At 48.8% G+C, this 13,522-nt stretch overlaps 1 protein-coding gene across 1 annotated transcript; it reads left to right on the top strand.

The window, feature by feature from the left end:
* Positions 1 to 206: 206 nt before the first annotated feature.
* Positions 207 to 12,723, top strand: Cldn11 (claudin 11). Its single transcript, XM_028872600.1, has 3 exons — positions 207 to 615; positions 4,195 to 4,359; positions 12,421 to 12,723. The coding sequence occupies exons 1-3, from the start codon at positions 390 to 392 to the stop codon at positions 12,651 to 12,653; spliced, it is 624 nt and encodes a 207-aa protein (XP_028728433.1). The 5' UTR covers positions 207 to 389; the 3' UTR covers positions 12,654 to 12,723.
* The last annotated feature ends 799 nt before the right edge of the window (positions 12,724 to 13,522 follow it).

Here is a 13,522-nt window from a genome sequence, read left to right as displayed (position 1 = left end):
CATCAGGATGGGATTAATTTACTTTCCAGCGCTGACCGTGCGTGCGTCACCGGCCCGCGGGGCAGCCTGCTGCCCCCTCCCCGTCCCCTGCTCCCTTCCACACCCCGTTCCGGAGCCCGGTCCGCGATTGGCCGGCTCGGCCCGGGGCTGTCGCGGATTGGCGCTTGCTGGCCCGGGCCACCGAGTTTAAAGAGGGGGCGGGGGGCGCTGCCCAGCAGCGCTGCTGTCCCCGCCGTGCGCACCTGTCTTCGCCGCAGCTCGCTCCCGCTCCACCTCCGAGCATCCCGGAGCCAGCGGCTCGCGAGGGCGGCAGAGGGCAAGCCTAGGGCAGGCTCTGTCCAGGCCGGCGCAGGAGGCACAGTCCGTGAGGGTCGAGCACTGCGGCCACCATGGTAGCCACTTGCCTGCAGGTGGTGGGCTTCGTCACGAGCTTCGTGGGTTGGATCGGCATCATCGTCACCACGTCTACCAATGACTGGGTGGTGACCTGCAGCTACACCATCCCCACCTGCCGAAAAATGGACGAACTGGGCTCCAAGGGGCTGTGGGCCGACTGTGTCATGGCCACCGGTCTCTACCACTGCAAGCCCTTGGTGGACATCCTCATCCTCCCGGGTAAGAACCCTGAACTCGCAAGTAGCTTCCAGAGGCAGGCTGGGCCAGAAATGGGGGCTTTAGACAGAGTTCTCAGAAGTTTGAGGACTCAGAGACCTCTGGGTACATTTTTGACATCTCCAATCCCACCTTGCAGGAGAATTAGCCCTAAAGAACCACCTGTCGCCCTCATTTTTTTTTTTTTCAATCTGGAACATGGGATAATAAAGGCAATTTGGCCACTGGCAACACTGGTCAATGGCTTTGAGAATTTAATGAACCCATCCTGTACACATAGTAGGAACTCACTCTTGTTAATTCCTATTACTTCATCCTCCCAGGTTCCCAAGCTAATGGACCAAAGATACAGAAGCCTGACCCCTGCCTTCTCTGATGGGCTTCTGATTAGAGCCCGTCTGTAGATCTGAGGGGGAAAGATCACAGTACTTGGTGCCTCCACTAAGTATAGGTGAGCCTCTGAGATGGGACTCAGAGCCATCCCGGTGAGGTTAGGGTCACATGCAGGATTCTCTGGATCGAGTCGCAGTTGGTTCCCGCAGGTCTCAGGGCCTGTCTTATCTGACTCGGCACCATCCCTATCCTTTGCCCTGGGGTCCTTCTGCACTGACCCCCCTCCTCTGTTAGGGTGAGGGTGACACCCTTCCCCAGTTCCTCGGAGCAGGATGCTGGGTACTGAGAAGAAACAGCACCCCCGGAGAGGACACTCCACCAGAGACAAAGGTCCGTGCTGGGGCCCCTCGAGGGCTTTCAGCTGTGTCCTCGGGTGTGCGTGGGAGGACTGAGGAGCCTCCGGAATGCTGGGTGAGGGAGTTTGGGAGGGCGCATCTCCCTTTCTGTCCTGTGGGAAAGTTCGTGGAAACAGTTTGAAGCCTGTAGCCGGGTGGATGGCTTGGGAGGTCGTGAGCACCACTGATAGACTCCTGCTGGAAATCTGTCACACCAGTGGTTTTACTGTCACCGAGGTGAAGTTCCCTGGCTCCCTCTGACCTTTGATGATGTGTATATTTAAGAGCATAGCCAGGCTTTAAGATGAGGAGAAATCAGCCCTAAAGTTACTGGCCTGAGAGCAGCTGAATGTGTGCCTTCTTCAGAGCATTTGGCTTTCCAGAGACCCTGTACCCCCTTTGAGAGCCCAAGTATCCCCTCTTTTCCATACAGGGCATTTGGAATTCACCTCTCTCCACCCAGCTCACTTACTGCCAACTTCTTACCTTTACCCCAGGATGCTGTATTGGGAATTGAACCTGGGCTTTGTTCATGTTAGACGAGGTCACTACAGACTGAGCTATGCCTCCACCCCACTGCATTTTAAGTTCTCTTTGCATTCACTCCTAGTCCACACCTTGCCTCTACCGCATTGTAGGAGGGCCCAGTGGATGTCAGACCCGCCTTTCAGTCCCCTTTCTGCATTTGGACCTGGGAAGGACAGGCTCTAAGAGCCCCAGTGTGGACTCAGCTTCAGCTAATGCTGGCTTTGGTGGACGTGGGTTAGACTCCAGGATCCAGCACTCACCATCTGGGTTCCCCGGGACAAGTTGCTAACCTCAATCAACCCTAGGAGGTCTTCTCTAAAGAATTTAAACCAAACCAGCCATTTATCTTCCAGGATTGCTTGCAGCAGTCAATGGGACCAGAAACGAAGGCTCTCTTCGAAGGAGGAGATGTTCTAGAAAGGGCAAATGTCATTTTCTACTGACAGATGGGCATGGCAGTAGAGATTTCTGACTGATGTATAAATTCCCTTTGTTTCCTTCCCCTGAAATTAAATTTCCTGAGCATTCGATGCCAAATGACTTTTGTTTTTCAGAGCACATAGGCCATGCTGGGGGCAGGGAGTATATTTTGTAGAGAAGCTTAATTGTTGTATGCTTCCTTACCTTACCCATTGTGTGTGGGTAGGAGCACTCCTCTATCTCCGATTTCTGATTTCCAGACATGGCCTTGGGACTGTAGCACGTGGACAGCCTTGTGCCATAAATTTCAGAGCATCAGTTTGAGCTGACTGCTGCCTTTGTGTGGGCCCTGGCTCTTCTCCCAGCTGCCAGGAGGGGCTGAACCTCAGACTTCTGGGGCTCCTCCTGGGATCTACAAGTCTATGATACCTGATAGGTTCTCTCATTCTTAAGATGAACTAGATGGGCAGTGGTCGAAGAGAGTCCATGTGGCATACCTTGCTGAGGGGCAGTGTTGGTGCTGTGTGTTGGAACAAAGGGAGGTTGGCTGGGTCTGACATGGGGTCCTGGTACCCGGAAAAGAGTTAGGGTCAGCTCTTGGCTTTGCCATTAACTCAGCCTCACTCAGGCCGCTAGCTCTAACTCTGCCTAAGCAAATGAAACAAAACAGACAGCCATCATTTATAAGTGCAACACTTTTTGTATAACCTGGGGAGAATGTTTCAATGAGAAACAATAAATGATGTAAAAGTGTAACCGTAAATTTAAATCTTCTGGTGAAATTCTCCTGGTTTCTGTTCAGCTTTATTTCACATGAAGTTGTGCATATTATAACCTGTGTCCTCATCAAGTTCTCACTTAGCATTTTTATTTGACAGCACAGAGTGGATGCTCTTGCTCTACATTTCTCTTTCAACTCACCTTTTCCTTCATCGATAGTTACGTCATCCGTTATGGGGGCATGAAGACCAAGACAGGCATCCCCGGGGCTGGAGAGACACCTTTTAAGCCTTGACAGATGGGTGGAGGAACATGCCCAGGCACCATTAATAAAGCAGGGAATGGAACTTGACCAAGGGGATGGGAGTCACAAGGACGGCAGCCTCTGGGGATGGGGGAGAGAGGGGGAGTCTCAGTCCTAGCTTGTAGTATAGTCAGGGCTACACATATTCACACCCATTGTGGACTGAGGACAAAATCACCACTACCCTGAAGATACCAGCACCACACTATGCTGAGTGTGGTGTCTCATGCCTGTAATTCCAGCACTGGGGAGGCTGAAGCAGGAAGATCATGAGATTGAGATTTGCCTGGACTATGGTGAGTTCCTGTCCTTGAAAAAAAAAGAAGTATCGCCTTGATACCGAGCAATAATATCAGTAATACTTGCTGCCAGTCTTCTCAGTGCTTAGCATAGAACATATTCTGAAGACTCTTTGAACTGTGGATTTCATTGCCAGTGGAGTTAGTTCTATTAGGGAGGAGGAGGAGGGGCCTGTGATGATCGCTCTGGAGACAAGGAAGCAGGATGCAGTAACTGACTCACTAAGGTTCCGCAGGCAGACCGTGTGGCAGTGGACCGGAGTCAACAACCCGCCATCATAGGTGACCTTTTAACATTTGAGTGTCTAGGCGAACCTTTAACAAGGTGTTACAACAGTGTAAGCAAAGGCTCGGCTGCTCCACCGTGGCCAAGTGGTCTGCATCCCTACTTGGCTTCTGTTTCTCTGGCACTCTCACTGCTCTTTAAAAGTTCAAGGTGCGGGGTGACCTTGGACTGCACTGATCCCATTTTAGGTCTTAGAGGGGACAAGGAGGAGGGAGGTGGTGTTGAATTCCCGAGAGGTGGGACTCAAGAGTAAGAGGACCCCAAGTCTAAGCCGCGCTCTCTGATCTCTCGTTCCAGGCTACGTGCAGGCTTGCAGAGCTCTCATGATTGCTGCTTCGGTCCTGGGTCTGCCAGCCATCCTTCTGTTGCTGACGGTTCTTCCCTGCATCCGCATGGGCCACGAGCCTGGAGTGGCCAAGTACAGGCGAGCCCAGCTGGCCGGGGTGCTCCTCATCCTGCTGGGTAAGCTTTCTCTTTGGCTCCCCCACTCTAGTGAATGTGAAGGAGCTCGGATCTTGGAGTTGCTACTTCAAGAGAAATGTGAAAAAGGTCAAGAGGACATCCTGGGCAACAGAAACCTGGAATCTGTGTCCCTTTAGGTTATATTCCAGAGGAATTTAGACAGGACCCTAAGTTACATCTATGAGAAGAGCTGGTGGGTAACAAAAACAACTACCCAAAGAAAATTGGAAGGAAGGGGTTGTGTGGCGGCTCTCTAGGCAGGATCCACAATAGAATCCCTTTAGAATAAATAACTTCTTCACAGACTTCATAGCAAATCAACTAAACTGGAATTTTCTGGTGATCAAGTCAGGAAAGATATTTTTTAGGAGGCTCCCAGGGTGGTTCTAATCACAATAAGAAATGAGAGCCTCATTAATCTCTAACAAAAGGACAGGGAGAGAAGAGCACAAAGGAAAGGTGTGTGTGGGGGGTAGACCAGTAGGGATGGATGAATGTTTTGTTCAGCAAGTGTTCATTAATCATGACAGCAGGCACTTCTGTAGCCAGTGGGGACCCTGATGGGGAAAAGGAATGTCTGCTTCAGGGGTGTGGAGACACTCCAGGGTATGGAGTCTGGGGAGGTCACCTTAAACTGGCTTGTATGCAGTGTACAGGGAGGACAGCCCCTAAATCACACTGGAGGGGGTTCCCAGAGCACTGGACTCCAGAGAGTTGAGGAGCAGGTGACAGGTCATGGACGGAGGGAGGAGCAGTCTAAACTGAGGGCGTGGTGTGTGCTCATTCAGTTTTGCTGATCATACCTGCACATGGGAGCTTGATTCAACTCCCTGCTGAGGGTCTCTTCTCCTGCACTACAAAAATAAATGCTGGCAAGAAGCACAGGTGTAATCTTAGCCCATGCAAGGTGAAGGCAGGAGGGCCAGAAGTTCAAGGTCATCTCCTTGGCTAATGAGGATAGCCTGGGATACATAAGACTCACTAGTACTCTTTTTCTTTTTTTGAGTTTTCAAGACAGGGTTTCTCTGTGTAGCCCTGACTGTCCTGGAACTCGCTCTGTAGACCAGACTGACCTCAAACTCACAGAGATCCACCTGCCTCTGCCTCCCAAGCGCTAGGATTAAAGGCGTGGGCCACCAGGGCCCCAACATAAGACTCACTGGGATACAGAAAATACATTGTCTCAAAAAATACGGTTTTTTTCCTTACCTTTCTCTGTAAGAGCTCCAAGTGAGACAGGGGTCTAAACAACTGCAGAGGGGCCTGTGGGAGGGAAAGGAGCAAGCAAGTGTGGAGATGCAAATTGTGGGTTTGCTTTGCTTTGTTTCTGGTTTTTGAGTTTTTGGGGAAGCAATGTGTGGTTTGAAACTTCCCAGATGAATTCGCTTTTCACTTTTCATATATATGTGTATTTATTTGAGACAGAGTTTATGCAGGCCTGGCTATCCTGGAACTCACTCTGTAGACCAAGCTAGCCTTGAACTCATCGATCCACTTGCTTCTGCCTCCCGAGTCCTGGGATGAAAGGCATGCGCCACCACCTGGCTGGTTTTCCTTCCATTTATTTTTTTCATCTATTTGTGTGTGTGTGTGTGTGTGTGTGTGTGTGTGTGTGTGTGTATCTGCACAGGGGACAGTTGGTTCTAACCTTCTGCCATGTGGGACCCAGAGAACAAACTCAGGTCTCCAGCCTTGGCAGCAAGCACCTCTGCCTACAGAGCCATCTCACTGGCCCAAGTTTGCTTTATCTCTTGAAGGTGGCTTGGTATAGGAAGACAGTTTGATAGCTGAGGAGAGTGAGGTGAGCTGGAGCGAGGGTATGCATCTGTCAGTCGTTTGTCTGTCTCCATCCACCCTGTGGGTGAAAAGAAACCTGAGCCCAAGGAAGCCGCGCCTTGGCAGCAGCTCACCGTAAGGATGGGATGGACGGAGGAGCTTGCCGTCCAGGTCTCGACTCACATTTTGATACTGCCTGCCTCTTTTGACTGCTGTCAGATTCATTTCTCAGCAGGTCTCCCTGGCCTTCGGGTTCCATGTTGTCTTGACTGGATGGAGCTGGCTCTGGAATGTGGAGCTCATTGTCTCAAGGGTGTTATCTGCTGATTTCCTTCACGTCTTCTCTCCCCCAGCCACAAGGCCCTTGTTTCCACCCCCAGGGATGGGTGGGAGAGGCCACAGTGTGAAGGCTCCCTTTGTGTGTAGCTCTGGGTTGTTTTCTGCCACTCGTCACTCTCTGGGGAGAAGTTGGTCCTGGGCCCATGCTCAGTCCTGGGGGTCACTGGTGATGTCCCAGCAGGAGTATGGCTGCTGAGCACGAAGTAGTGCTGGAGCTGGGGGCCTGGAAATGAGCAGTGTCACGGCTGATTCTGATGCGGATTTTTCTGGTCCTGAGAAATCTCTTGACTATTTTTTCTGAAGGCTTAAAGGAAAGCCCGCCCAGGAGCTTGATTCTGTGGCTTCTGAAGCCAGAGGCAGTGTAGGAGGAGCAACAGGTGCCTCAGAGCTGGGGAAGATGGAGGCCCTGGGCCCTAACTTTTTTCATCTTGTCAGTTGGAGTCAAACCAACGGCACTGAATCAGGAGGCCACTGCCCTCCAGCAGAGTCAGCGGGCGCAGCTACTGCCTCTGAACAGCCATGCTTCCTTCCCAGCTTAGGGAGAGCTGTGTGATGAAGCATGGGGAGTATTTAGCGTGGCATCTGGCACAGAGTAGGTCACGGTTGCCATGGCTGTGGTTACTGCTGGCTAGAGGGAATAGAGAGCCAGCCCGATCACGTTCAAGTTCCACAAGGGTCATGTCCACACACAACTTCAGAGGACAGCCGTGATGTTGCACTTCCAGAAACATCACCCGCATCCTGACTAAATGGAATGGGCCTCCATAGAAATCAGAATGCAGGCACCCACAGGCGAGATGGTCACTGTTCCCATCATGAAGGGACCCTGACTCCTTGTTCGGATTCCTTCATTCTGGCTGCGCTGTGGAAAGCGCTTCAGCTGCGTGTCTCCCGGGAGTGGGCCGGGAGGAACCGGGGCTCGCCTTCCTCGGGGACTTCTTTCATCTTTTCTTCCCCCTTTAAACATCCAGGCCTGGTGGCTTTACTTCTGGCGGAAAAAGTTGTTTCAGCTGCACACTTCGGGTTAATGGTGAATTGTACTAGAATCAAGGGTGTGGCTACAGGTTTCCTACTGGGAAAGGGAATCCTTGCATTTGGAAAGAGTGAGGTTCTTAATCCAGAGCAGAGGAGAACAGCTGGAGAAATGTTCCAGACTTATTTACTGTATACACACAAGACCCTAGTCTAAATAAAAGTCTCTCTGGGTAGTGGGAATGATGGGCATCTTAGTACGGCAGTGACTCTGCTGGTAATCAGAGGCCCTAGATGCTGTGTGAACACTTTCTGTAACTGTTCTTAAAAAATATATTACCAAGTGCCTGGATATGTGGCATAGTGGAGAGCAACCGGGGACGAGCTTCAGGCCCTAGCAACACATACACAAACAATAAATAAGAAAAAAATTAAATTTAACAGATGACCATGAGACTTGTTTCAGAATGCTGTAGGAAACAGTAGATGATGATGTGTGCAGTAAAAACAACGGGAAAAATGTCAGTGTTGAAAGCTGGCCAGGAAAATAACGGGCTCGAATATTCCATTGACTTGATGACGGTGGTGAGTGCTAGGTTTTCCTGACAATCACTGTGTGAGAGGATCATGACCTCTCCGGGCTCCTCCCTTAGGTCATTGCTTTAGGAAACAATAGGCGAGAAAAAGAAAAACTCAAGCTTTTCTAGATCCATATGGGAAAAGAACAGATAAATATGGCTCCATAGCTCACTGAGAAAGAATTATTACTTTCCTTTACCTGGTGCCCCGTTCCCGTATGTAGGCTTCAGACTTACTATCCTAGGGCAGCTCGGCTTCCCGGTCATCCTTCCACTTTTCCACGTCCCGCTGCCCAAGGCCTTAGATGTTCCTGGTGACTCTCTCAGTGTACCGAGGAGGACACAGTCAGAACAGCTCAAGTAATTTAACGGTGCTTTAAAAAGTCCCTTTAGTGCCTAGTATAGACGTGGGAAGGCCCGAACACACACACACACACACACACACACACACACACACACACACACACACCATGAAAGAAGAGATGCAGGTGTCTGGGGAGTTCCCCACATCTGGTGTCTTTTTCTTTCTCTCGTTTGTTACCTGGAAACTCAGACACATCTGCATTAATTTTATTTAACTTCATCCTATCTTTTTTCCGTGTGTGTGTGTGTGTGTGTGTGTGTGTGTGTGTGATGTGCTCCTGAGAGGGTATGAGGAGGACCTAAGCTGTCCTCTATCACTTTTTGCCTTAGTCCCCTGAGACCTGGAGTGAGGCTGGAAGTCAGCAGGCTCCAGCGATCTTCCTCTTCTGTCCCCTACAGTTCTGGGGTTATAGACTCAAGTGACTACGCCTAGATCTTTATGTGGGTATTGGGCATTTGAACTGAGGTTCTCATTGTTGTGCAATAAGTGCTTTTACCCACTGAAACTCTCCTCAGCCCACCTTTGTTTATTTTTCTTTTGCTACTTTTTAGTTGACACCTAATAATTGTACATACTTAAGAGGTTGTATGCATCTCATTTACTTAATTTCTGAATATTACCATGTGTTATTTAACCTCTAAAAAGATGGGAAGATAGACTTAAATTTCCCCTTTGTAAACTATCTTCCTAAATACTTTGTTTAGTTAAGATATATCAGGAACTTTTAGCAAAGATGCATCCTTTCAACTAAGGAACACATTGTATTGCATTATTTGAGAATTGTCCCTAATACACACCGATGTTCTCACTCTTTAACGAGGAGGGGATTTTACGTATGAGGGGGCCAAATCCGGTATGTGTCTGCATCGGTTTCCCCCCACACCCCCTCCCTTACTTAGCTTTTCTTCCCCTCAACAGACTGCAGGGTTCCGCTCCTTCCTGTGCAGGTTCGGATGTATCGACGGAGGGAGTAAGAAATCTGAGTGCAAAATTGCCATCTTGTCTTAGAGACTTAATTCAAAAACAAATTCTGACCTATATAAAGAAGGGAGACATCGGGTTGTTTATCTTTCTTTACCTTATGGGTAACTGTAACTTTTCATAAAAACCTATTATTTTTTCCCAGATAACAGGACCACTTCAAACTCCGGGTTTTGGGGATGGGATGGTAGGTACACAGATGGAAACAGGCCTAGTGAGCCTGTGCCTTTGGGAAAGCCAACAGTCGCTGTGGTTTTTCCTAACTGGTCAATCAGCTCCCCCATGCCCCCTCACCTGCCCAAAGCCACTGCTGAAACGGAGTATATTCTCTATTCTCTTTGTTTGTGTCCAAACATTTTTCCTTCGAGTTCAGCTGGGATCACTGCAGGCCAGCCTCTAGTTCCCTTTCCTGTGGTGGTGGCCTGTCATTTCTTAGCGCTTTTGATGTGGCTCACCTTTGGGTGCCACAGGAATTCCACCCGAGTTCGTGCATCTGCTAGCAAGGAAGGAGCCCGTTTGCCTTGTTTTGCATGGGTTATGAAAGAGGGAGATTTTAATGAGGTAAACTGTGAGTTTGTGACTCTCACTGTGTTACAGTCACATTCAAATTTGTGGTTGGGGTGTAGGCAGGGGAAAGTGGGACCAAAATGAGACGACCTTTCATTCATCTGTCTGTCCATCCATGCATCCGTTCATCCATCTGTCTGTCTTTTATTTGTCCACCCACTGACGGGTCCAGTTCTATGTGGTCACTATATAAATGTATAAGCATTTTCCCTGTCTCTAGTGAGTTACATACAGTAAATCTAACAACTTCTCTAACACATGCAAAGTCAGCCATCATCTGTGGGACACGGAGCCTGGCTCTTCCTAGCTGCTTTATCTGTGTTTAGGAAATAAAGGAATGCTAAGTGCATTGGAGACCATTTTTGGTCTTGCCGTTTACAATCTAAAGCTAATCTGAGTGTTCCTAGTTTTCACAAAGGGGAGGAATGGTGTGAGCACTTGTGTGCATGAGTGTTCTATGTGTAAATACAAAGTAGCCCAAAAAGGATAACACTGAATTTGAACAATGGAGTGCTTTGAAGCCAGTTAGCTGTTTATGGGATGGACTGGCTGTATTGACTCGAATCAGGTGTTTGGGAATGAGACCTTTTTTCCTCACACTTCTCACTCCTTTGCCTGCTCCTCTCAGTGTACCTGGGCAGGAAAAGCTTTTGCTGATGGCTTGTGTGTCCTTCTTAAGGCTGGGAATGACCTCTGTTTTATTGTGTATCTTGCTTAAGGGTTGCATCTCATCATTGTTAATAGAAATGTTGTAGGCTACATGGTAAATGTGATGAGATCATTTCAAATCTTTCCAAACGAGTAAGACTTGAATCCTTAGTTTACAGTTGACATTAAAGAAAGACTGTATTTCCTCTCCGTGCTCAGATAGTGTAACTTAGAAAGCTCGTGTAGAAACCAGAAAAATAGCTTGCTGCGTTGAAAGCCACAGGCGCACCCCAGGAGGCAAACTGGGCTGGCGGTGTGGTGCTGCTGCTTGAACTGGTCCATGGTTTTTAGGATGCCAGCTGGAGATCTCGTTGTTCTGATTAGCGTCACGTCGGGCAACTCTAACGGGCCATCTCAAGTTAAAGTTCTTACTAAAATTTCTGTCCTGCTGTGGTTGAGAGAAATCAGACTATACTAAAGGGAACTGTGGAGGTTTGTTTTGAGCTGTGTTGTCCAGTAAAGTAGTCATTAGATACATGTGGCCGTTTGAGTGAAAAACATTAAAATTAAACAAATCAAAATTTCAGTCTCACTAGCCCCATGGCATAAGTGAAATGATCCTATGTAGCTTGTGGCTGCCCTATTTGGTAGAGTGGTTTAAATGTTTAAATTTCCTTTAAAAAATCTGGACTACTGAGAAGGGTCAGCAGGCCTCCAAGCCTGACAGTTTGAGTTCGACCCTTGGTACCCACATTGTGGACTCCTGGAACTTGTTCTCTGACTTCCACACACACCCTGTGACATGTGTGCTCACTTATGCACGTACTTGCATGCAATAAATAAATTAAAATGCAATAAAAAATTAAAAACCTTGAATAGACGAACTATTTTACCCCAAGAACTGTTCATTTGTGTGTTGGTGTTTTATGATCATGAATGACAGCACACAATCTCAGACCCTTGCCTGGTCCTTTGTCAATACCTGGCAATGCTCACTCCAGCAAGAGAAAAGTGATAGCTCACCCAGGTCTTTGTAATGTGGATCGACTAACTCAAGAAAATGGTGTGGAAAACTGAGATGGATAATTTCGTGTTTCTCATTTTGAAGAGCCTGATTATTTACTCATTCAGCCAGGAAACCCTGAGCTGCGTCTGGTGCAGAGCTGAACCTTGAGTTTCTACACATAAATAAGGCATGATCCCTGCCTTCACAGAACTCAGAGCATGGGGTGAAGGCTAGACACATAAGGCCATAAGTCTAATATGATAATTCAGTGTAATAAGAGAACTGTAAATCTAGAGAGCTGGGGATGAGGCTCAGTTAATAGAGTATGCCTAGCAAACTGTGGGGTTCCATCCCTGGCACCCCATAAACTGGTTGTATTAGCTCGTGCCTGAAACCTCAGAACTCAGGGCATGAGATTCAAGGTTATTGGCTATAGAGCATGGCTTCTTAATGAGTGCAAGGTCATCCTGGGCTATATGATTCTTGACCTGAAAAACTCAAAACTGCAGCAACAAACACAGAAACGGAACCCAAACGAAAAGTAACACGACATGTAAGTAACAACAAGTACACGGGTTCGGGGCTTAAACGATTATGTTAAGTCCTTACAAGGGTGTTTGCCTTTTCTCCTGTTGAGAAAAACAAGGACCAGCCATCGAACACAGCCTGTTGTAAGTCAGCTCGTTCTACCGAGCAGAGGTCGCCAAAGGAGCAATGCTGTGTGTATCGGTGTGGATTGGAAGGGGCGTGTCTGTGGTGTGAACGTGCCTGCCCAGGGCACTTGGTGTGTGACGGGTGTGCCCAGTCACCCTCTCTCCCTGTCTCCCCAGCTCTCTGCGCCATTGTCGCCACCATCTGGTTCCCTGTCTGCGCCCACCGTGAGATCACCATCGTGAGCTTTGGCTACTCGCTGTACGCAGGCTGGATCGGAGCTGTGCTGTGCCTGGTGGGTGGCTGCGTCATCGTCTGCTGCTCCGGGGACGCACAGTCATTTGGAGAAAACCGTTTCTATTACTCCTCTGGCTCCAGCTCGCCAACGCATGCCAAGAGTGCCCACGTATAAGAGGGCTGCTCCGCTGCCCACCGAGGTGCTGGGCCTGGGGCCCTGGGTTTGCTCGCCGCCGCGCGCTGCCAGCTGGTAACAATTGCCCTTGAACAGCTTTCGGACACAGTAGCCTGCACGGAACTCCGACTCCTGGATTTAGTCAGGCTCTCATGGCCATTCCCAGGGACCGAGATGCTGCACGGAGGTATCCACCATATCCTCTTCCCTTAAGAAGAGTCTGCAAAGCCCAAGGAGTGGTACAGGCCGAAATGGGCATCCCGGCCATGGAGCGAGATCGATGTTCAGTGCCCCTAACAGCCCCTCGCAGCCCCAGCCACTTAGAATGTTTCTTAAAAAGAAAACTCATAGCTCAGATATAATGTCCCACAACACCCCAATAGAACGTGAGATTTCTTTTCATTTGCTCCTTTGATGGTTGCTTCTTCAGACCCGGTCTCATTGTGCCCACGTCTCTCTCCACGGGCTGTTTGTGTGCCTTCTCGGTTTCCATTAATCCTGAAACCCACACTAGTGCCAGTGAGGAAGAGGGCCTGGTCTTCTCTTCATAGCCAGACTGGCTTCCCTCTTGCTGTAAGGCACCTATCCATTGAGTATGTTGCAGTTAAAAAATTATATTTTGTTTTCTCTCTTTTTAGAACTATCATAAGGATATACTGTTCTTAGACGAACACTCTGCTCGACTTTTGGTGTGTTGAGATGGGAGAGAGATAGAAAACAGCTGTCAAAACGGTTTACGATGACGAGATGGGGCCTCATAGAGATCAGGCCCTCTCTCATTTTAGATATCTACTGGCTGCTCTGAGTCTTAGATAGGTGATACCCCTCATACTCGAAGTGGATGAGACACTTTTGTATGCGATTTTCTA

Source organism: Peromyscus leucopus, chromosome 6 (assembly GCF_004664715.2).
Source record: "Peromyscus leucopus breed LL Stock chromosome 6, UCI_PerLeu_2.1, whole genome shotgun sequence".
Classification (NCBI taxonomy): domain Eukaryota; kingdom Metazoa; phylum Chordata; class Mammalia; order Rodentia; family Cricetidae; genus Peromyscus; species Peromyscus leucopus.
The sequence above is the reverse complement of the archived record's forward strand: the minus strand, read 5'-3'. Positions and strand labels throughout refer to the sequence as shown.